The sequence below is a fragment of the Vicia villosa genome, linkage group LG2 (assembly GCF_029867415.1).
Source record: "Vicia villosa cultivar HV-30 ecotype Madison, WI linkage group LG2, Vvil1.0, whole genome shotgun sequence".
NCBI lineage: Eukaryota > Viridiplantae > Streptophyta > Magnoliopsida > Fabales > Fabaceae > Vicia > Vicia villosa.
The window spans coordinates 167237343-167263096 of NC_081181.1; the positions used below are offsets into that span (position 1 = coordinate 167237343).

The 25754-nt window shown below is 28.9% G+C and overlaps 1 protein-coding gene across 2 annotated transcripts; it reads right to left on the reverse strand.

Annotated features, from left to right (window-relative positions):
* Window positions 1–16658: 16658 nt before the first annotated feature.
* On the reverse strand, window positions 16659–25553 carry LOC131652872 (protein CROWDED NUCLEI 3-like). Of its 2 annotated transcripts, none has more exons than XM_058922852.1 (8): window positions 25081–25552; window positions 23606–23815; window positions 22323–22576; window positions 21940–22210; window positions 21752–21835; window positions 19203–21304; window positions 17301–17496; window positions 16659–17208 (listed from the first exon to the last, which is right to left on the reverse strand). In XM_058922852.1, exons 1-8 carry the CDS (start codon window positions 25399–25401, stop codon window positions 16975–16977), a joined length of 3672 nt encoding a protein of 1223 aa, XP_058778835.1. In that variant the 5' UTR covers window positions 25402–25552; the 3' UTR covers window positions 16659–16974. The 2 variants fall into 2 exon arrangements, 1 of the variants encoding a protein (XP_058778835.1); XR_009298851.1 differs by lacking the exon at window positions 16659–17208 and adding an exon at window positions 17576–17828 and having other exon boundaries at window positions 17362–17496; window positions 25081–25553.
* Between the last annotated feature and the right edge of the window lie 201 nt (window positions 25554–25754).

A 25754-nucleotide genomic window follows, 5' to 3' on the forward strand; every position in this document is an offset into this window, starting at 1 on the left:
CATTTCAAAACTTCTATCAGTTTTGATGGTTTGAAAATTGAACATCCTCACTATCAGCTAGCTAAGAAACTTCCCATAAAGTAATCATTTTATTTTCTTGTGTTGAAAAGTCAATAGAATAGATTTGAAATTAATTCTGATTAGACTGAAGGAAAATAAAAAGGCATTGTGATGTTTGTTTATGATTTTTTTTTCCTTTTGATAGTGATGTTAAAGATGGGCAGAGTATAACTTAATTTGAGAGTATTTAAATCATCAAATTTATAAATGGGCAGAGTATAACTTAAATTGAGACTTGAGAGTATTTAAATCAACAAATTCATAATAAATTCTTTTTTAATTATAAATAACGAAAAGAAAAATTACACTCAACTATTAAAATAATACTGACACATCATCCAATTTTAAAATATACACTATTTTCCATTAAATTTATATATATACTAATAAAAAAAATTTATGACAGACAAATGAATGTAGATAAATGTCTTTTATATGTGTTTTTGACTATATTAAAAATTTAAAAGAAGATATCAGTGTCATTTTAATAAATTTTTAAAAAGTTAATATATATTTTAAAATTAAATATAATGATAGTGTCATTTTAATAATTTTTCAGAGATGTAATTTCCAATCAAATTGATCTTTAGAACCCTACCAAAAAATGCTTCAATATTGGTGTGCCACATCACTATTTCACTGCCACTTGTTTGACAAAAACACTAAAAAAGAAGCTTCTATTCTATCCTTTTCTCCATTGGGTCCCTCCCTTTCCTATTGTTGTAAGACAAGGCATGTCTTCAAAAGTTCAACAACATCTTCCTTTCAATTTGATTCTGCTTTTCCCATAATGATATACCAATGGGGATTAGGTGTCTTTTTTTTTTTTAGGGAAAGACATGATAGCTTTAATGCATTTAAGTTTTCAACTATCAATCAATCAACTATTTAACTATTAATAGAAGATACCACCACACTCTTTAAAATACCTTTTTCTGTTTTTAAATTTACAAAGCACAAAGATTAAAATGGTCTATTCATAATCAACTTATTTTTTCAACCTTCACTTTATTTCTCATGTTGTCACATGTAATAAATCAATGGACAATTCAATAATTCACACAACATATATTTTCTTCTCACTAAATGAAAATTTCTCAATCAACCTTATGGATCTATATACACACCACATAATTTTTATCTTTGCCCTCAGTTTTCATAGATGAATCTCCGGAAACATTCCATATTTTGAAAAAATTTAATTCCTTCCGTAAATGCATCTACGGAAGCGTATAAAACATAGTGAATCTTGGGATTTTCTAATTAATTGAAAAAATCTCAAATTAATTTTTCAATTAATTGAGAAAATCCCAACATCCGTAGATGCATCTATGGTATACTCTATTTTCAAACTCTATCAAACCTTTACGTCTATTTTCAAACCCTATCAAACTTTTTCGCAGTAGATGGATTTACGGAAAAAAACCATTTTTTTAAAAAAGAGTACTTCCGGGAATGCATCTACGGAAGAACGAGGGCAGTTTTGTCAATTTGGTGATGCGCCAAATCAGTGTTTTAAAAACCAGACCGGACATCAAACCGGTGAGGGTACTGGGTCACTGATTTATTTGTCGAACCACTGGATCACTGGTCGAACTGCATGACTAAACTGGATTAAACCGGATAACTCGGTTGAATACATCAGTCGTTATAACAAATTTATATAGGTATAAAACATGTTGAACATGATGATTCAGTCTCTACAATATATAACTGACACTTCAATTTTTAAAAATATCATATCCTAAAAAAATTCTCAAGTTCATAATTTAAATTTAAATTTTTAAACATATGTATCACATATAATAAAATAGTACAAAATTATAAAGTATATATTTGCAAACAAAATTTAATTGCAAAATAATCTAATTGAATAAATTATAATAAAGTACTTTATTATCTATTAAATTTATTTTCAAAGAAAAAATTATTTCAATGTTGGTATCTTCTTCTTCAATATCAAAATCATCTGCGATAAAATTAACCGCATCCGAAACATCTTTATATTTTTTATTTTTTTATTTTTTTTATTTTTTTTATTTTAATTTTTCATTAAAATAATAAATAATGTTGTTTTAAGTTTTTTTAAATAAAAAAAAATTAAAAATGCATTTAAACCACGGTTCTGGAAAACCGTCAATTTTTCCGATTTTACCGATTTACACCGGTTTTGACCGGTTCACACCGGTTCAATGACATATCCGATCCAACAATCGAACCAGACCGATTATCTGACTGGTTCTCGGTTCAACCGATCCGACCGGTCTGATCCGGTTTTTAAAACAGTGCGCCAAATACCTATGGGGTGGGGTGAAAATTTTTCAAAATCAAAAAGTTTAGAGGACCTTTGATTATAAATAAGACCAAATTGAATAGTTAATATGGGATAGAATAATACATGAGATAAAAAAAAGAAGGTCATAATTTTCCCTCTTTAAAAATTTATATAAAATCTCTAAATCTTCTAAAATTCTAATTCAACAATTTTTTTGAACTTTTTATTAAATTAAAATTCAAAAATTATATTGGAGTATTTTTTTTAAAACCAAGATCAATGGCCAAGAATATATAGAAGAAAAGAGTAAACATACACAAAAATAGGAATTGCATACTGTAGATACAATGCAAAATTTGAACACTCCTTTCAAATTCATCAAAAAATCTACTCTAATTATATCATGAACATGATCAAACCAAACATACATAATTTCTATCTGTGCTTGTCCGCACAAATATTTCCTCCCTAAAGGTGTGAGAAACAAGAAGTGCATTGAATGAGTAGAATTAATGCAATCCAGGTCTTTTAAGAGTGAAGATATAATGTTAATCATTGAAAAAAAATGCAGAAACTCAATTTAGTCTTATAAAAGTAAAAGTGTTATGAAACTAGACCTATGACCCGGGACTAATTTGAATATTTACTTTAAATATTATTTCAAATAAATAATATATTTTAATAAATATAATTATGTATAAATTTATAATAAATATAAAAAATTGTTTAAAATATATGAATATTTATTAATTTATATTATAGTTTTATTTTTTATTATTTTTGTTATGTTCTTTCCGTTTAAAAAATATGTCATATTTATATGAATAATACAAACATTATAAGTTTTATATTAAATCACTTGAATATAGTATTTTTCATTAGTTTTTAAACTTATAATATAAGAGTATATTAATTTAATTCAATTTTTAATTAGTTTTTATTTACAAACCTAAGAAATGGCTGAAATTATAAATGTCAACTCCAAAAAAAAAATTTAAATAGTATATTTTCTATAAAAAAATGTAAATCATTTAAACATGTTCATTTCCATATATATTTTATTATATTAATAAATAACATTATAAAAAATATCATTTTCTTATACCACACTCATATTTCACTTGTCAAACATGTAAATGTCTCACAATATCTATTTATTTGGTTCATAATATTGAACAAAAGGTAAATAAATATTAATATAATTCTCTTTAATACAATCGACTTAAAAAATGAATTAAAACTTTTAAATTATTATAAGATAAACACTTTCAATACTGTGAATTTTTTATGATAATATAATTTTTATTCATTAAATTAATTTATACAATATCAACATTAATTGGATTTAAATTAACAGTATATTCAATTAAATGTTATTTACAAAACAATTAATATGATTTTATCATATATCCAATCTAAATTAACAACAACAACAACAACAAAAAATGACAATGGGAGAATGTGAAGTTATATCCCACTAAATTAACGAATTAACAAATGAAAGAAAATAAATATAAATTATAAATTATAAATAAAAATCTAAATCAGGGAGGGAGTTTAAAATGGTTCTTGAGAAGTATTTCTAAATAAAATGTGGTAGTGTGTTCCACTAAGATTTTGTAGAATATGTCACTGGTTTTTCAATTTTGATAGTGCAAATATTTCAGTTCCGGTATACATGTGAACAAACCCTATCATTGTTATTATTTATGCAGGCAATATATTATCATCTTCGATAAGCCTGCAAAAATATATAAGGTGGTTTTTACAGGAAAATATAATAAATGAGTATGAAATTTAATAATAAGATAAACAAATATTTAAATAATTATTAGAAAAAATCTCTTACTGATTGAAGTTGTTGTCAATAACACACATTGTGAAAAATCATGTAAAATAATGAATAGGTGAAATGGGCAGCAAAAACACGAAATAAAGAATCAAAGTAGGATCAAAAATACTTATAAAGGTGTGTAAGAATACAAAAAGACATAATACTTTACAACTGTTTTCATATACCATTATTAAGATATATTATTTTTTAAAGTTTATTACTATACCAATTAATAGAAAATAATAACCATTAAATATAAATAAATGATAAATTAAATAAACAAAATAAAAAACTGAAAAATTAAAAAGGTAGGGGGTTATGGATTAGAAAATAGATAGTTAAAGACTTATAATATAATATAAATGAGAATATTATTTAAATGAAAAAATGTAACTGATTCTTAAATTGCTATAAAAGAACGGGTTAATTGTTGTTAAACAATGATAAATAGATATTAAATTATAATAATTGAAACAATTGAGTAATTTAATTTAAACATTCTAAAATATATTATTCTAATATATATATATATATATATATATATATATATATATATATATATATATATATATATATATATATATATATATATATATATACATATATATATATATATATATATATATATATATATATATATATATATATATATATATATATATATATATAGAGGGCATATCATATGAGAATGACATATTTATATGAGAATGTGAGAATGAATCTGAACCATTGAATTTTAAAATAAATGGTGGAGATTATGGGTGAATCTTTTTTTTCTCTCTCCTACTTCATTTATTTCAAGATGCAGGAGAGAGAAAAAAAAGATTCACTCATAATCTTCACCATTTATTTTAAAATCCAATGGTTCAGATTCATTCTCACATTCTCATATAAATATGTCATTCTCATATGATATGCCCTCTCTCTCTCTCTCTATATATATATATATATATATATATATATATATATATATATATATATATATATATATATATATATATATATATATATATATATATATATATATATATATATATATATATATATATATATGATTTTAGATGAATGATTTTCGGTTACAGTTAGAATAATAATTGGAATATATTTCAGAGTTACAAAGCATTAAATACAATTGAAGAATTCAAATTAAATTATTATTGATAAATAATTATTATTTAGATAGATATAAATATATTATTATTGATATTTTATATTGAGTTTGTTTTCTATATAAAAAATTAACAATAATTTACAATTTATAAATATATATTCAATACTAAGAATATATTAGAGTAATATTGGACTTTTTTAAAAAAAATGTTTTTATTCTTATACCACTCATCTTTATAAAAGAAATGAAATATAGTAATAATTGCTACTAATTTTATGTTTAGTAACTGAAATAAGAAAATAATTATAATAGTAACTGAAATATATAAATAATTAATATTATTATTATTTTTTAAAGTTTATAAGTTTTGAATTTGCAAGTCTGTTTTTTACGGTAAAAAACAAATTGAATGCCTTAAGATTGCTAATTTAATACTTTAATTTCATATTAAAAAAATTATTGTCAATTTAATGCGTTGGTTTTTAAATATCATTCATAATTTAATGTGTTGATTTTATAAATTATTTATATAAAAATAATTATTAATTTAATGCGTTTATTTTATACAAATGATTATGATTTATTAAAAGTAGTAATTTATCTTCTAAATTTTTATTTTGAAAATGTATTATTACTTTAAAAAATTTAAAAAAATAGTAAAAAATTTGAGTATTTCAAATAGTTATAACTTATTTTTATATTAAAACATGACTTAAAAATTACTGCTTTAATTTTATATTAAAAAATTATTGTCAATTTAATGCGTTGGTTTTTAAATATCATTCTTAATTTAATGTGTTGATTTTATAAACAATTTCTATAAAAATAATTATCAATTTAATGCGTTTATTTTACACAAATGATTATGATTTATTAAAAGTAGTAATTTATCTTCTAAATTTTTATTTTGAAAATGTATTATTACTTTAAAAAATAAAAAAAAATTAGTAAAAAATGTGAGTATTTCAAATAGTTATAACTTATTTTTATATTAAAACATAACTTAAAAATTAGTGCTTTAGTTTTATATTAAAAAAATTCTTGTCAATTTAATGCGTTGGTTTTTAAATATCATTCTTAATTTAATGTGTTGTTTTTATAAAGAATTTATATAAAAATATTTATCAATTTAATGCGTTTATTTTATACAAATGATTATAATAATTTATTAAAAATAGTAATTTATCTTCTAAATTTTTATTTTGAAAATTTATTATTACTTTAAAAAATAATAAAAAATTAGTAAAAAATGTGAGTATTTCAAATAATTATAACTTATTTTTATATTAAAACATAACTTAAAAATTAGTTCAATATTTATTCCAATTATATATTTTTTAGATTGCTCCTACAAAAGTGACTCTTTAATTTATTACGAAAAAATAAATATATGCAATATGTTAATTGAATATTTATGAGAAATCAATTTATTTTTCTGTAAATATTATCTATAAAAAAGAATTAATGTCAATATAGTAAATATTTTTTAATTGTCATGAAATCATAATAGGAAGTTTTTATAAATGACTATAATGACATTGATTGACAAAATTTGAAGATGTGTGACCACTCGACAAAAAATGTTATATTGATGTGACACAAAAGGATATAATGGATGAATAATAATGACATTGATGAATATAACATAACTGTCATTTAAATATTATTTCTAATAATTGTAATTATTTTTATTTTATCATTGGTAATAAATTGAAATAACTAAAACTTTATATGTGTATAATTGTAAATTGTAAATAAATTAAAATAAAGAAAATTTATGTTAATTTTTATTATTATTAATTAATAAAAAAGGGTTTTCTCTAGCCGCCCATGAGAACTCCGTAGAAACCTTCTGCTTCAGCTTTCACGGCGTCACTGGGTCTCGTTTCGGATTGCGGAAGTGGAAGAAGCGTTTGTTTCAACACCGTTTGTTTCAATCCTCTCTCTATCTGATTGTATTCTTGGCGGCACCCACTGAGTGTTTGGCCAATCATAATAGGGGCTGAAGTTAGTTTTTCTTCAAGTACGATCTGGCAACAATTTTGACAATATTACTCCGAAGGTGCTTTCAACCACGGGTGTTTCCCTTTTGTTTTCACAAGTTTGCTTTAAATTTTCAGAGTTGTTATTATTCTGAATTTTTTTTTATGGTTTAGCTTTCACGGCGTCACGGGGTCTCTATCTGATGCTATTCTTGGCGGCACCCACTGAGTGTTTGGTCAATCATAATAGGGGCTGAAGTTAGTTCTTCTTCAAGTACGATCTGAGAACAATTTTGACAGTATTACTCCGAAGGTGCTTTCAACCACGGGAGTTTCCCTTTTGTTTTCACAGGTTTGCTTTAATTTTTCAGAGTTGTTATTATTCTGAATTTTTTTTTTTTTTATGGTTTAGTATTTTTTTTTTAATATTTAATTTTATTGAAGTGTGAATGTTTTGAAATCAGGAGTGAAATCTATTTCCATTGATCCCAATCAAAGGAAGATAATAGTTATCCGTACTGTGAATCCTATGAAATCTATTTAGAGAAGGAAGAAGTACCGAAAAAATCAGAAGCGTCAGAATGATGTCTGTTATTAACCTTTAGACATCAGGAATTTCCGCAGAGATCACATCACTAAAATAATATAGATTGTCCTCAATTTTATCTACAGCAGCCGTAACGGTAGCCTTTTAGTCTGGGCCTGGATTTCTGTCTCAGCAACCATAATATTTTATTATTATTATTATTATTATTATTATTATTATTATTATTATTATTATTATTATTATTATTATTATTATTATTAGTAGTAGTAGTAGGTTTGTATAATTAATATTTTTTTCTCAGAAATTATTATTATTATTATTATTATTATTATTATTATTATTATTATTATTATTAGGTTTATGACATGTAGGTTTTATTCTCATGAATTAGTATTATTATTAAGGTTTTATTCTCATGAATTATTATTATTATTATTATTTATTATTATTATTATTAGGTTTGTATAATTAAGGTTTTATTCTCATGATGACACGTGGTTTAGATTGTTGTAAGGATGACATGTGGCTAGGGTTGTCATCATGACATCTTTACATTTATATTAAGTAGATAAGAAAAAAGAAGATAAAAAAAAAGACAAAGATGAGAATATTTCTGTATTATTTTATAGTGTATTTTTATAGAGAGATTGGTCCTATTTATAGAATAATATCCCGACAATGTAATAAATACAAATGATTATAAATAAGGAATAAAATTATTGAGAAACAAATATCCAATTATTCATAACACTCCCCCTTGGATGTTTGTTTTGGATATGCTTCGTTAAAACCTTTACTAGAAAAACCCAGTGGAAAAAAAAATCTAGTGAAAAAAAAAGAGTATAATATCCTCTTAAAATAAATTTATTTCTCCCCTTCAGCTGAACGTTCATTTCTTCAACGATGATGACCAAACTTTTGTACTAGTTGATTAAAAGTTATACTTGGGAGTGACTTTGTGAAAAGGTCTGCAAGATTATCACATGAACAGATTTGTTGGATGTTTATATCACCATTCTTCTGCATATAATGACTGAAAAAGAACTTTGGAGAGATGTGTTTGTTTAGTCTCCTTTAATGTAACAATCTTTCAATTGAGCTATGCATGGCGTATTATCTTTATATATAGTCGTTGTATTTGCTTTTCCAAAAGACAGACCACAAGTATTTTGTATGTGTTGGATTAAGGATCTCAACCAAACGCATTCTCAACTTGTCTCATGTAGTGATAAAAGTTCTGCATGATTAGATGAAGTTACTGCTATTGTTTGTTTCACCGATATCCATGAAGTAGTTGTACCACCACGTGTAAATAAATAACTTGTTTGCGATCTACCATTGTGAGGATCTGTCAAGTAATCTGCATCTGCATAACCTGTTAATTCGAGTTTGGGTACTTTGGTATAAAACAGACTCATGTCTATTGTACCTCTAAGATAACGAAGTATATGTTTGACTTTGTTCAAATGTCTTCGTGTAGGTGAAGAATTGTATCTTGCTAATAAATTAACCGCAAATGACATAACAAACGTGTATAATTAGCAAGATACATCAGTGCTCCATGAAGTAGTTGTACCACCACGTGTAAATAAATAACTTGTTTGCGATCTACCATTGTGAGGATCTGTCAAGTAATCTGCATCTGCATAACCTGTTAATTCGAGTTTGGGTACTTTGGTATAAAACAGACTCATGTCTATTGTACCTCTAAGATAACGAAGTATATGTTTGACTTTGTTCAAATGTCTTCGTGTAGGTGAAGAATTGTATCTTGCTAATAAATTAACCGCAAATGACATAACAAACGTGTATAATTAGCAAGATACATCAGTGCTCCGATCACACTGAGATATGGTACTTCGGGACCAAGCAACTCTTCATCATTTTCTCAAGGCCAGAAAGGATTTTTCTCTACATCTAATGATCTAACAACCATTGGAGTAGACAACAGGTGACATTTGTCCATATAGAAGCGTTTTATCGTTTTTTTTTCTATATAGCATTCCTGATGTATAAATATTCATTTGTCTAAATGCTCAATTTGTAAACCTAGACATAATTTTCTTTCCTAGATCCTTCACCTCAAACTCTTTCTTTAAACAATTCATAGCTTTTGGAAACTCTTCAGGAGTTCCAATAATATTTATGTCATCAACATAGACAACTGTTATTGCAAATTCTTTTTCCGATCTTTTTATAAAAATACAGAGACAAATGGAGTTATTTGTATATCCCTCTCTAAGAAAATATTCACTAAGACAGTTATACGACATGCGTCCAGATTGTTTCAATACATAGACAAATTTGTTCAATTTTATGGAGTAGCTTTTCTCGAGATTCAGAATTATGTGTTTTGATATATTAACCCTTTGGGGAGTTTCAAGTAAATGTCACTATCAAGTGAGCAGTATAAATAAGATGTTACAACTTACATCATGTTCATATTAAGCCCTTCATGTACTATAAGGTTAATAAAATATATAAAAATTAATTGAATCCACTACAGGTGGATATGTTTCGTCAAAACCAATCTCAGGTCTTTGTGAAAATCATTGAGCAACAAATCAAACTTTATACTATTCTTATTTTGCTTTTTCACAAAAACTCATTTATATCTCATTGATTTCACACCTTGAGGTGTTCGGACTACAGGTCCAAAATTGAGTCACTTGTAAAGTGAGTTTAAATCTTATTCAATTGAATATATTCGGCCAATTTTCACTTAGTCTATAATCTTTAATAGACTTTGACTCATGATCCTCTTTGTCATTTATCACATTTAGCGCTATATTGTACCCAAAAAAATCATCAATGTTGACTTCGTGTCGGTTCCATTGTATTCCATTTTGGACATAATTCATCGAGATCTCTTTATTTTCACGAGTTTCAAGTACATGATCAATCTCTTCTGGAGATGAAATGTTTATTATGTCTGAAGATTCTTTTAGATTTTCTATATCCTCACTTGGGTCATATTTAATTTTATTTTAGCTTATTTGCTTGGTAGAGGATTATTAATATTGGAACCGACTTTCCTACCATGCATCATGCACAGTTTCAATTCATTTGCAATATTAAATTATCCAACAAGAGAATCCACTTCAATTGTAGTATTAGCAACTGTAATTGGTTGTATAAATTTTCAAATGAATAATCTTTTGAACTATGGTTCATATTGTTTTGAACTAGGATCAAGATCTAAAATTGTTCATTTGAACTTCTTGTTCATGATTTCGGCTGCTTATTCCCCCTTAATATTGAGAAAATTAATTTATCAAGTGTTATCAGCCTACTAGGCTCGAATCAAGTATTTGATTATTTCCTCAAATTATATCCTCTAAATTGAGATTCATATTAATTATATATTTTTCAATATTCTTTCATGACTCATCTTAATCAAAACATTCACTTAGATGAGAAGTATTAGAATAAATTAGGGAGGAATAAGATATAGTATCTTGTTGGCTTGATGCGAATAAATATTTTAATACCATATTTTGGGTGTTTCAAATATATAATTTAGAATTGATGATCTCATAAGTATCAACCTAATAATTAACTTTAGACGTCAAAAGAATGGATCTTCGGGTCCATTTTATGAATATAAATTACATGATATTCAATATCAATTTTAGTAAAATATGTGATACTTATATAGGAATTTCTAAGAAAATTCAGAAAACAAGATCTTAGTCTAATTAGTTGAGAAAATAATTTCGCAAACTTCTGGTTGTGAGTAGAGACGTAAGCATGATATTTTAGTCGATGCAACAATTAATGTCATAAAAACTCAATTTCTCAAATTTTTTTCTTTGAAAATACACAAATTTATTGGATTGAAGAAACTTCTGGTTCTTCAAAACTAATTCTCGCATCATAATACATTCTAGATGATCAAAACCAATTTTGCCAACAATTCACTTAAGTGTGATATGTAAACTTCTAATTGACATTAATACATATGATTATATTCTTCTAATCTGTCTCAATCCATAGTAAATAATAAAATTATTTACATAAACTATATTTTTTAAAAATGAATGGCATATAATTTAATTAAAATTTTGACATCTAATAAAAAATTTATAATTGTATAAATTTTGATAATAATCACGTAGTACTTAAATCATATTACTACTTTTCCTTACGCTTTATGTATATATATATTGTAGAGTACAAAAATTATTCAACAAATATAACTAACTCTAAAGATTTTATGCAAGAATTATAACTTAATAAACATCGGTCATTAAAAAATTAAACAAAAGAAAATATATGTATACTATAAAATGCATTATTTTTAAAGAAATAATTTATTCAATCAAATCACCATTAAGAATTATTATTACAATATAAAAATAAAATATAAAAAAATATCTTACATACAGAAAAAATTCATTTTATATTTAGGCGATTTGTTTTAATTACATTTTTTTTTATAAAACACACTAATAACAATAACACACAGTGATAACAAATTGATAACCTTTAATTATCAAATAAGTACTTGTCATTCTTAATAAAATAGTCACAAAATTATAACATTGTGTTATAAAAAATTATTAAATTAATCAAATTAATTTTGTCAATCAATAATTTATAACAAATTAATAATATTTAGTTATGAAATATATATTTTTTTATATTAATAAATTTACAATCATGAATGTTTTTTTTCAAGTAGTAGTTTCAGGATTTAAATTACAAATATTTTATTAATAAAAATAATAATATTTTCTTTTGGATTTTTTTTTAATATTACTGATACAATCCTTCTGAAATTCTTTAATAATAATAATATTTTTGAGAAACTTAGTTTTATTAATTTAATCCTTCTGGGATTCTTTAATATTATTGCTACAATCCTTTTGGAATTATTTAACATAATCGATATAATTTTTATAGAATTCATGAAATAATTATTTGTCATCAATCATTAGAGGATAATTAATCATTCTTTGATCAATGCATAATACATAAAATAAATTATTTTATTCTCTAGGGATCATTTATTTTATATATATATATATATATATTTATTGCAATTCTTCAAGAACTCAATCACAAATCTTATACGAAGTTCTTCAGAAACTCAATCACAAATCTTTTTATGCAGTTCTTTAGAAATTCAATCACAAATCTTTTTATTAATAAAAATAATATTTGTCAATATTTAGTTATTCAAGAGCTATAAAATAAATTTATAATTTTTTTATATCCTTGGTTATTCATGAACTATAAAACAAATTCATAATTTTAAATTTATCTATCCTTCAGGATACTTTATATGTTCTTCAGGAACTATATAAGAAATTTATTATTTGTCTATCCTCAGGGATATTTTATATGTTCTTCAGAAACTATATAAAAAATTTAATATGTTTCGTTCATTTAGGGATGTTTTATATGTTTTCAGGAACAATGTAAGAAATTCAATATTTTTTCGATCCTTTAGAATGTTTCGTATGTTCTTCAGGAACTATATAACAAACTCATTAGTAATATATGTTAAATTTTTCAGAAACTATAGAAATAATTTGTTTTGCTATCCTTCAGAGATTCTTAATAAGTTCTGCAGGAACTATATAAATAATTTATTTTGTTATCCTTTCATAAGTTAATAAAATATAATATTATATCAAAATTCAAAACTAATAAGATACAAAAAAAAATCATAAAAAGAAAGGATCAATATTACCTCTAATAGTTAAAACTTCAATATTTTTTCTTTTCAAGTTTGGTAAAGTTTCATTCAAATAACGTGTTATGAAATAAGGAGAAAGAAGATAAAAGAGAAGAGAAAGATGAGAATAGTTATATATTATTTCATCGTGTATTTCTATAAAGACATTGATCCTATTTATAGGATAATATCCAGACAATGTAATAATTATAAATGGTTATAAATAAAGAATAAAATTATTGGAAAACAAATATCCAAGTATTCATAAAAAAAAAAAGTAATGTTTAGTTTCTAAAAAAATAAATCCAAATAATTTAGTCTTTAACTTATTTACAGCTTGTTTGATTGATGAAAAAAGTTTTTAAAAAAAAGAAAAGAAAAGGAGAGAGAAAGAATAAGAAAATTAAAATGACAGAATTAATTTTTAAAAAATTAGATATAATAAATAGAATAAAAAAATTAAAATCATAATTTCAATACCATCAATAAAAATCATGAAGTATGTATACATTTAGAAGGGGGAATAAATTAATTAGTTCTATAGTCTATTTCTTTTTTGTTTTTAATTTCAATTTAGAAGATTAGTTTTTATCATTGGTCCCACGCATTTTACCGTACTCCAACATTTTTTTTCTATCACTTTGTCGAAATTTATTGATAACTACGATGAACAAATACATCTTGTCTGATACTAGTGTTTTAAAAATTGAACTGACTAGTCGGACCGAAATTGGAGGGGTCACTGGTCTGGTCTGATTTTTAGACTAGATATGCTATTGAACCGGTGAAAATCAGTCAAAATCAGTGAACCGACAATTTTAAAATTTCGGTGGTTCAAATGCATTTTTTTCAGGACAAAACGACGTCGTTTTTATAAAAAATATAATAAAACTTTATTCAAACCTTATTTGAAACGATATTTTGTATTACTTTGTTGTGAGTGATGATTATATTTAGAATTTGAATGTAAAAAATAAAATGTGAAATTATGATATTTTAAAATTGTAAAATTTTTATAGGTGTTGTGATATTTTTTAGAGACTAAGTCATCCGGTTCGACCGATTTAATAAATATATAATATTGCAATATAGACCAGTTTATTCAACCGAAATATCTAGTTTAATCTGATTTAGTCATGTGGTTCGACCAGTGACCCAGTACGCTTGTCGGTTTGATAATCGATCTAATTTTTAAAACATTGTCTGATACATTTACCCAAATAAGGTCATACAATGCATGATAGTTATTCTCTATATCGTATGTTGGTGGATGATATATGTTTCACTTAGGGTAGCAAACAGGCATGTCCGCCCCATTTAGGCCTGTCGCGCAAATGTCTGCATACAAAGACCTATTTAGCTTGTACAGATAATCCCTCTCGCCTTTTTCTTCATACCTTTCATGTTGCTTCATGAGGATTGTTTTATCTAGATCACCATACAAAAAAGCAATCTCCACATCCATATGTTACAGTGCTAGGTCAAACTTTGTCACCATAGCATTCGAATGGACATGTACTTAACAATAGAAGAGGACACGTCATTGAAGTTGACTGACTTGTTCTTTCCTATTCAATCCCCCATCAACCAATCTTGCCTTGTATCTCTTTGACATCACTCATTTGATTCATTCTTTAACCTTAAAGATCCACTTACAACTGAATAATCGGGCTCTGTGGATCTCTTAATCAGCTCCCGAGTGTTGTCATCATTAAGAGATTTCTCTCAAAAACTTTTACCACAGACCATTAGTAAAATATAAATAAAATATTTATAATAACAAAAATATATATCTTTAAACAAGTATCTGACATTCGTTGTATTCCAAAAATTCGGTCATACGCCAATCAAATTAACCAGTGCTAGAAAATTACTAACTTGGACTAGTTTTTATTGACTAACAACATAGAAGTAGAAAGTACATGCAATATATCCCTTCCATCAGGTCAACGAAAAACCAATGGAAAGATGAAGTGGCAGAAGGCAAAAACTCTTGCATATAAACATGCCATTGCAGCCTACGGAGCTGCTTTGGCAGACCTCCCTTCACAAATACCTATGATGATCGGAAAAAAATTAAACCCGTCATTCTGCAATAACCATGCATGGCCTCTGTTTAACTACATCTCTCAAAGGGCAATCAATGATTATAGTACTCATTGCATGCAACCTTTTACTATATATAGGACAAGTAAAACTTGGACTGAGGGGACAAGTAATACTAAGAAAGAACTGAGTTGTGTTACTGTCTGTTATCACAGGTAGGGAGAAACAACAAGCTTCTAACCAGATTAGATTTTGGAATAACAAGAACTGTAATATATTTAAGCCGGTTTTTTTTTTTTTACTTTGACTTGCAGTTCAAGAAGATTGCACCAATGAGGAAGCTAGTCTGAAAATTCAAAGCCTCACTTGCATACATAAACAAAAAGCATGTTCCCATGAAACAACATAACTCTTAGCCAGAACTAGGTTCATATGCCCAACCTTGTCTATAGCAGTGTAAGGTTTTTCTTTTGATTTCTTCTCAAAATTTGGCAGTTTGATGTTAGGTCATGCGCAATGGGTAAAAACTAAAAAGTACCTGAGCATGAGCCACATCAAGGTTTCTAACTGCCCGGCGCATCTTGCTCTCAGTGATGATAAAGCAGTATTGTCAAATTTGTTATGACAGATTTTTATGCCAATCGCCATACGCCACAACAATTATATCCACCATATTCCTGTCATAGGCTGCATTACCATGTTACTGCCACAGACAACAACGCTGTGATAAAGAGAGCATATTAACTGTCTAAAAGCTTTGAACCTCTTCATGATGTTATTGAGTCAAACATGAAAAAGAAACACATACAAAACAGGAGGAGTTTACTTGAACTCTGCTGCATAATTTGCCTCAAGATTTTCATTGGCAAGCACATATTTGGCCTCTCTAGGGAAAGTCAGTGACAGTTTGGACTAAAACATATAGAAAGGATCATAGTTTTAATAAAAGGAAAATATTCCTGAAATGGGGTGAAAGTGGAATAAAGAATGGTAAAAGAAATGCAAAAGGTGAACAAAAAACTGACCTCTTTTCTTCCTTTGTGTTGATAGAAAAGCAACGGAAGAGAGAACGTGGGATGTTAGCACAGTTGTCAAAGTTACTTGTAAGAAAAGCGTAACATGAAATCTAACACTACTTTATGATTCCATTATTGAATATTAATATCACTTTAACATTATTAATCATCTATCAGTGTAAGAATGGAATATCATATGCGCCTAAACAGTGCAAGCCTACATAGTACAATCAATTTTGCTGGAGGACAGTCAAAATGGAAAAAAGAAAGGCAAAACAATGGGTTTGTATCTTTCCATTAATAAATCTCAAAATAAACATGGAAGATAACCCAGACACTATGTCTACTCTCCTATTTAAAAGGAATGAGGATTTATCTATATTCGATAATGTGATATCAATGAAAATTTTAAAATTTTCATCATGTTGTAAAAAATTTAAAGAGCTTCTTTCCGATAGACACCTTGCTAGCATCCTCTTCTTCTTCCTCCTCCTCTCCCTCTTCTTCTTCCTCCTCCCCTTCGTCCTCATTCTCAATGTCATTGATTATGCTTCCATCTTCATCTCCATATTCCAGTGTACCACTTTCTTCAACGTGGTCCACAGAGTTGGTTGTAGCACCATTGCCATCAATAATGTATGTTGGTATTTCAAACTGTAAAAAGCATTTGTATGTTAAATAAATCACAACATATATTGAATTCCAATCAAATAAAACCAATCATCAAAATAATAAGATTAAATTACCCTTACAACTCGATCATCTTTGACCTCCACAGACTTAACTGTTGATACCTGCACTAGAGTTGTGGTTTGGATATTGTCATCAGCTACTGCTGCTTTAAGATTTTCATCACCTGCCTTCTGTTTACTATCTGAATCTTCTTTTTCCAAGTTCTTTGATCCATTAGTTAAATCTTGTGCTGATGAAACAGTATCTGCACTGTTCAAGGAAAGACGTGACATCAAACCACTGACGACAATAATGAATGCTGCTATATATAACATTACCAGCTACTTACAGACACATGAAAGACACAATCAGTAACGTCCTTGACATCCTCTGGCAGTAATCTAAATGACTAAATGGCATTAAATAGTTTCTCAATCGGGCAATCGACATTCCTATTTCCTCCTATTATACACAGTATCTTACTTATTTTTTGAGAAGTATCCACCACAGTAAATCCATGTGTGCAGTTCCTTCAGATAATCCAGAAAAGAAATCCAAAATCCATATTTCAAATAGCCTTGGTCATAAGATTCTAGTGCTGTCTGAACCCAATATAAATTACATAATCAAGATTGAGTGCCTTCAACTAAGATCATTTTCATTTCACTAGATCATTATGAATAATCAAACAAGAAATCAACAACTATCTCTAATCTTTCAACATGGGTGGGTATCCAGAATATATTTTAATTGACATACAATGATACAACATATCAGAAACTGCCATCTCAATCTAAATTGTCATTAATATCTGATAGCTAGTGCATTTATGTCCATATAAATAATCAATCTAGCACATAAGTAGCGATTAATGCCAAAATAGCCAGTTTCATAACCAGAATATGAAAATGACTATTATGGGTATGTTACAATTTCCTCAAAAAATCTCTGGATACTTTGGATCCAAAGACTATCAGTTTTTCAACTGTCAACCAAACATAACTATATCATTCTTTCTATTACTGAAATGTAAAAATCACGACGACTGGACAAAACAGTTGGAAACATCAATTGACATAGGAACTGTTATGATCTACCAACAAAATATGGTCAGGGAAAGAGTTGTGTTTATTACAAGGTTATAATAATTATTTCAAACCATAAAAGTTTCCCATGGACAATAAATTTCAACACTCCCATGGATTTCATTCACAAGGGAGGGTTTGGGAAAATATAATCACATTAGACGGGGATAAGATTTATATGTAAAATTTATTTTTTAAAATCCCAGAACTAACTCCACATCTCACTTTTATAGAAGACTAGTGGGAATGTAATAATTCTTAACCGAAATCATAAATAAAGACAAGTTTTTTATCGATGTGTTAAGAGACAAGTTTTTCATCGATGTGTTAAAAGACAAGTTTTTCTTACGAAAACATTTTTTATTTTCATTCTCTAAAATTTATGTCAAGTTTACTTGCTAACAAGAAGTTATTAGACTCTTGAAGTGAACAATTGTGTGTATTTTTTTTAAAACAATGAAAATGTCAGATTATTTTCATTATTTTTAAAAATATAGCATCTCTAACAAGCATTTCATCTTTATCCATCACAATTGTTCATTTAATGTCTCACACCTTTTGATTAGCAAGTTAAAATGAACACGCATTATAAAAAATGAAACCAAAAAATCTTTTCAAAAAGAAAATTGGGCCTAATATTTCAATTTGAATAAAGCTTGGAAATGACAATAACAATCAAGCCATATCAGTGCACCGAATTAGCACACCACAATTTTACTTTATTCCTTAATAATGGGAAGGGGCAACAAGAGGGGAAACGAGTAATGAGTTACTTCAGAATTAAAGTTTCAGGAAAACTACCAAATAAATAAATACAACCAGTGTGTACACTGGCAGTGATACAATAAAATAAAACATTTAACCTTTTATGGCTCCTGAAACTAAACTTACGTCTTATGCCGCCTGAGATTGTATCGTGTCTCCCTAGTAACTTGTGGGGATGGAGGAACTGTTTCCCTTTTCTTCTTGCGCCTACTAGTTGTGATACTATCTGATTGTCCTTCACTATCAGCAGTGTTCTGCTCACTTTCTACAATCCTGGAAGTTTGTGCGTGTTGCCGCTTCCTCGACCTTCTACCGATAACTTTCTCAGTATGACCGGACTCTTCTAGACTGTTTTCTTTGATATGATCAGTATCATGAGACTGCAAACTCACATTTTCCTTTGAGGATTTTCCTAGGAACTCCTTGGCCTCCTCTACCACAGCCTTCACTGAGCGTGTTCTAGCAATTCCAGATTTGCTTTTCCTCCCAGGTTTTTTTCGACCAACCTTTGGGACTGACTGTTGAGAATCATCTGGATCTCCACCTATCAAACTTTCCATGTAGCTGTTGTCGTCCATGGATAAAGAGTATTCATTATTCACCTCTCTAACAATGTTATCGGATTGGAAGTGTGGTGTATCAGAAGAGGGAAGAGCAGCTCCACCTGCTATCTGTTGTTCTGGAACATTAATTACTGGTCCTTCTATATTAGGAGGTGCCGTAGGTTCTTTTACTTTTTCTATATTAACATTTACATCAGACTCCGGCGACGTCCCACCCATATATGAAGTACCAACAGAATCTGTTTTTGTACTTGGGGATAATTTGAAAATCTTGGACGTGCATTTGCGGAGCCAAGACACAGGCCTTGTAGATCCAGAATAGTTTGAGCCAGAAGCAATAACATTATCCTCGAAGTTCTTAAGTTGTGTATCATTTAAAACAGGGGAGGGAGGCAAGGGAAGAACATCAATTTCTTTATTGTCAGGTAGGTGAAGATCAGACACAACAACGTCCCTAACAACTTCCCCACAGTCCTGGCAATTCCTGAGCTTCTCAACAAGTGCGATAAAATGATTTCTTTCGGCCACAAGGCGTTCACGCTCTTTCCTCACTTTCTGGCTAAGATTCATAAGCATTTCAGAATCTTGATGCATCTCATGCTGGTCAGACTTTAGCTGTTGCTTGTTTGTCTCAAGTTCTTTTCTCTCATTCTCTAACCTGGTCCCCTCAGACTTTACTTCTTCCCATTCCTTTTCAGCGGCATCCTTCAACGTATCAATATTATTAAGCTCTCTTTCCATCTCCTCCTGAAATCTTCTCTCTCTTTCCTGTAGGTTTTTCTCCATCTCCTCCTTCCTTTTTTGTATTTCATTCTCAAGATTTCTTGTTTTCCATTCAAAATCTTCAAGCATTTGTGCCTTCTCATTTTTTATCTTTTCAGATAAAAGAAATTTCTCTTGTGTAATTGAATCATTAAATGATTCCTTATCCAATTCAAGCTTTTCCAGCTCTTTCTTTAAATGATCTTGCATATCTTGCTTCTCTCTTTTCAACCTTTCTTCCTCACTGTTCTTCAGTTTTCTTAACCTTTCTTTCTCCTTATCAATTTTCTGTTGTTCTCCACTAATCTCAGATCTTTTCTTATCCAGTTCTTCCCATTCCTTCTCAAACCTAATTCTCTCCTCCCTCAAATTTTCAGCTTCCTTCATAATAAAATCCTTCTGCGTTCTGGTATGCTCTATCTCCTGCTTAAGTTCCAATTGCAAACGTGAATGCTCTGATCTCTCATCTTCAGTAAGCTTCAAATTTTCAGTGTCTTGGCATATTCGCAGCTCCTGCTGAGAAATCTCAGCTCTAATCTTCCCAAGTTCAACATTTAAGTTCTCCAAACTCTCCCGTTCAGCAAGTAAGTGCTCTTTTTCCTTCTCCAGCTCTTTCTCTTTTATTTTCATAGTCTTTTCTTTCTCCTTCAAAGACTTCAACTTTGTTTCAAGTTCCTTATTTTGCTCCTTTATTCTCTCAGATTTCTTACTCAAAGCCATCTCTTCTTTTCTAACCTTTGTTTCCATATGGTTTACTTCGATTTCCCTATTCTCCAAAGCCCCCTCCTGGATGCTAAACTCCTCAGCAAGGTATTTCCGCTTTTGTTTCATTTCAAGCTCAAACTGCTGCAACTTTAAATCCAGAGTATCCTTTTGCTCATCAAGAAGTTTCTGAATCCCTTCCTGTAAGAAATATATGTACAAGAGTTAGAATGCAACAAGATCGTTTCAATTACTCAATGTAGTTATAATTCAAGTTAGGTCAACTAGCATTCAGAAAACACACTACATATCACATGATAATGGGTTTATATAGTAAATATTCAGTTTATTTTCCTACTTGATAATTACTTTTAAGAGATAGCATTTATTTACTAATTTAGTAATGTTAACTATATAAGTAATTACATTTCAATCCTTCAACTAAATAATTAAGATCAAGTTTTAGGGGTAAATTAGTCAATTTAATATTTAATTTTTCAATTTTATTATTTTTCATCTTTTTATTTTTCTTATTACTTTTTCATTTTTTTTCCAGCAACTACAAACCACAACAACTGATTTGGTTTGGACTATCAGATTTAGAAAACATTCTACTGTATTGTAAAAATACCGGATGTCTGAACTTACTCTTTCTTTGACACTGAGCTTTAGTTCCAGTGCATGTAATTCTTTCTCTTTCACCTCTAGTATTTTCTTCATAGAATCCACTTTCTGCAACCATAACCACGACAATAATGATGGAAAGACCAAACCAAAGCAAATTACATGTTTACAAAAGGCAACTGAAATGCACAATAAGAAATTAAAAAACACACCTTCTCTTCCGCATCTACATCCGATACTCTTCTACTTATCTCAGCTTCCTTTTCTTTTAATATAGAATTGGCAGAGTCAATATTCGTCTCCAACACTTCTAGATCTCTCGCTTTCTGCTTCAGGTTTCTCTCCATTACAGTCACATTATTTTCTTTCTCACCAATATTTTGCCTACCATCACATAGCATATCCTCTCTTTGTCGTAGCTTCCTCTCCCACTCCTTCAAATCTTCCCTTTGTTTGTAGAATACTGTTTCAAATGATTCTCGACTGAAACAGGGAAACAATACAACCTTCAATGAACTGATTTACATAGCACAAGACTAAATATGACTTATAAGAGTACTAGAAATATTGATAAAAATTAGAACATGGTCCTTACTCAGTAGCTACTGACAAACGCTCTTTCTGAAGCAAACTTTCGCGAACCTCCACCTCTCGCAATTTCATATCTAGCTCTGTATTTTTTCGGTTAACCTCAGCAAGCCTAGCTTCTGCATCATAAAGTTTCTTGTTAACCGTTGAAGACTTCTCTTCAATTCCATCCACCAATGCATTTGCTTCATCTAGCTTTGTATGGGAGGAAGACTTGACTTGGGCAAGCTCTTCTTGCATTGCACACAAAGCTCTCTCAAGCTGCAATTAATAAATTTCAGCAAAATTGCTACATAATGAAATAGTTCAACAGACAATTTAGGACAGCCTTAAAATCAAATGAAAACAAGTCCCCCAAATCCTATAATAAAAGTCATAGGGAAAGATAGCAATTTTACTTTCTCCATTCAAGATCAACTTGTAAAATAGCAAACAGAACCAAAACGCACAACAAATTAGTGAAGTTATTAGGGGCCATGGATAAGTGCAGTGTACATGACTGCACATACATGCATACATCAATCTATCTATCTAATCATTGCAGGTTGTCCAAGAAGTCATTTGACTAAAGTATGGCAACATATCCTATATCTAAAACTCAATTATGCATACCCACCGGTGCATGATTCTTTTTTTCCTGTTGCAGACAGAGTATTATACAAAGTAAACATTATCATCCAAACATATTTTTCTTTCAAAACAACCCAACATTTATTTTAAAAACCAAACCATTGCATTTCCACATTTTCTGTGTATTATTTTAAAAGCCCTAATAATTTCAAGAACAAAAACCTAGGAATCATTTCCACACATCAAGCATATACAATGTTTTGAAAGTGTCACTGTCAGACTGAGATCTAGTTCAGCCATGAAGTAGGATCAGCTACCTAGCATGCAAAAATACTTAAGACGGTTGGTAATGAAGCACATTAATATGTTTAACAACTCTCGTCAAATCCAAACAATTGAGTAGAAAATAACTAGCTTCCATAAAACATACACTGTGAATTCCAAAATGATTAAAATGTACAACAGACAGGACTGATCAGGTCATTGACTAATTCTTAAAGATCACAAACATAGCAGTACTTACTATTACTCATATATTTCATAGTGAAGGTAAAAAAAAGGGAAAGGAAAGTAAGCAGCAGAAGTAAAAACTATAGCTCAGCCTCAAGCCTATGATCAGCTCTTCCAATACTAATCAATATCAATAAGAAGAACGAGCAAGTAAGCAAGCACAACCAAATTCAACACAAATATATACTTGAAGATAGATAAAGAGCATACATCAGATCCACACTGCTTTTCTAGACTCAATGCTTTCTTCAAATTTTCCTCTCGCTTCCCGACTTCTGATAATGCAATCAAATGCGAAGATTGTTCTCGTTTTAAAACCTCTTCAGTTTCAGCTAGTTCTTGCCTCAGCCGATCAAACTTGGAACTCCACTCTTGCTTCTCAATCAACAGAAGGCCCATGTTGTACTGATAGTCAAAAAGCTACCAAAAAATGAAAAGAACCAAAGTTCATCAATGGTCAATCATCAACAAAATGACATACGGTTTCCAAAAGAACAAACTGTTACAATGATGTTCTAAAAGCACAACATTGAGATGCAACCATGAAATTGTATAATAGCCAAAGAGTTCTCTTAAATCTTAACTACCCACCTAGATACATTTGTACATATCTTTTTACTTTATTCTACAGTGGTAATTCTTGTTTAGATTACATCACATTATCATGACAATGTTTACGCCATCTGTTAAACAAATTCTTGAAAATATGAAATAAAGTAAAACAATGCTACATTTTTGTAAGTATAAGATAATACATAACAATGTTAACACATTACTTTCTAACAAACTCTGTCAAAAATTCAATAACACATTATGTTGATGACCTGGTAAAAAAAATTAACAAAAACATTGTGATAAAAAACAGGCTAAAAATTTCTCGGACAAAATATGCATGTACAGAAGTATAAAAGTTTCATAAAATAAAAGAAAACACAAGGATTACCCAGGCAATCAAGACTCAAGAGACCTACTTTCTCCCACAAATTCCCTTGCTAACTCCTTTCATAGTCATACTTTATCACTCTCCCACACGGTGTTGTCAATTGCAAATCTCAGAAAATAAGGGTTTGCTAAATTCCTCTATGCAACAGTGTTATAGTGCCGCTATAGCAGCTATCTAACATTTTGTACTATATGACATGTTGCAGAACAGAATAATAGCAATTTGTTCAAATTCCACAACATTATAGCGATATAGATGCTACTTAACTAATCCGTTCTCACCACCTATAGCCCTAGTGTACATTTCCAACAACAAGAATATATCTCCATTCTAAATACTGGAAAAACTATTGACAAATGGTTGAAATTTTATGTATCTACAAAATTTCAAAAGTACCCATTTTACAATCACTGTGCCAATAGTTTACATGCAATAACAGGAAGTGATTTGCCTTCATACATACAAAACATTATTGAGCAACTTCAACTACATTTTAAAATTAAAATTAAAATTAAAATAACAACAACTACTAACAAATCCTAATTGCAAGCATCTAATCAAAATCAACCCATGATCTTATTTGCAAAATACCTGAAAAGTAACTAAATTCAAATAGCAGAATTCTCTATAAAAGCAAAAAAGAACATAATAATCATAAAATTCAGCACAAACGCATCAATTCAAGCGAACCCTAACCAATTCAAACTCAAAACTTGCACAAATCAAAACCAAATAAACCAACCTCTTTTTCAAGCCTTGATAGTTTCTCCATAAGCGCTTCCTGATCCTTCCTCTGCATCACCGCTTCATCCAACAATCCAACCTCCCTAAACTTCCTCCAATCCTCGGCATACCCAGCATCCAACCCAGAAGCAACCATTACCTCATCTCTAGCTTCAGTCAAAGAACCTAATGGCGGCGGAGGCAGCGGTTCATCAGCGATAACTACGGCCTTGCCTTTTGCGGATGGTGTAAGGCCAGAACCAGGCGTTGAACCGACTCGATGCGGTGTGAATGTTGTCGTCGCAGATGTGGGCCGTGCTTTCCTCTGCGGCGTGAACATTGTGCCGTCGATTTTGGGGAATTTCGCCGGAAAAGTTTCACTCTAAAACCACGGTTAGGGTTTCGCCGGTAAAGAAAAAGAATGAATAGTTTTTGAAATACGAACGGTGAAATATTTGGAACCGAATTTTGCACCAACGATCAAATTGAGAAATAGAATATTGTATTTTTTTAAAACCTAATCAATGTATTTTTTTTTTTTTTTATAAAAAAGAAGAGTTAAAAGGTAGTGCACTGACGGTGTTAAATTATTTTACACTGTCATCCAATAGGGAGTGATGAATGTGTCATGTCATTAAAGTTTTTTTTAAATAAAAGAATGTTTTAATTGGATGCATGGTGGTGATTGGTTGA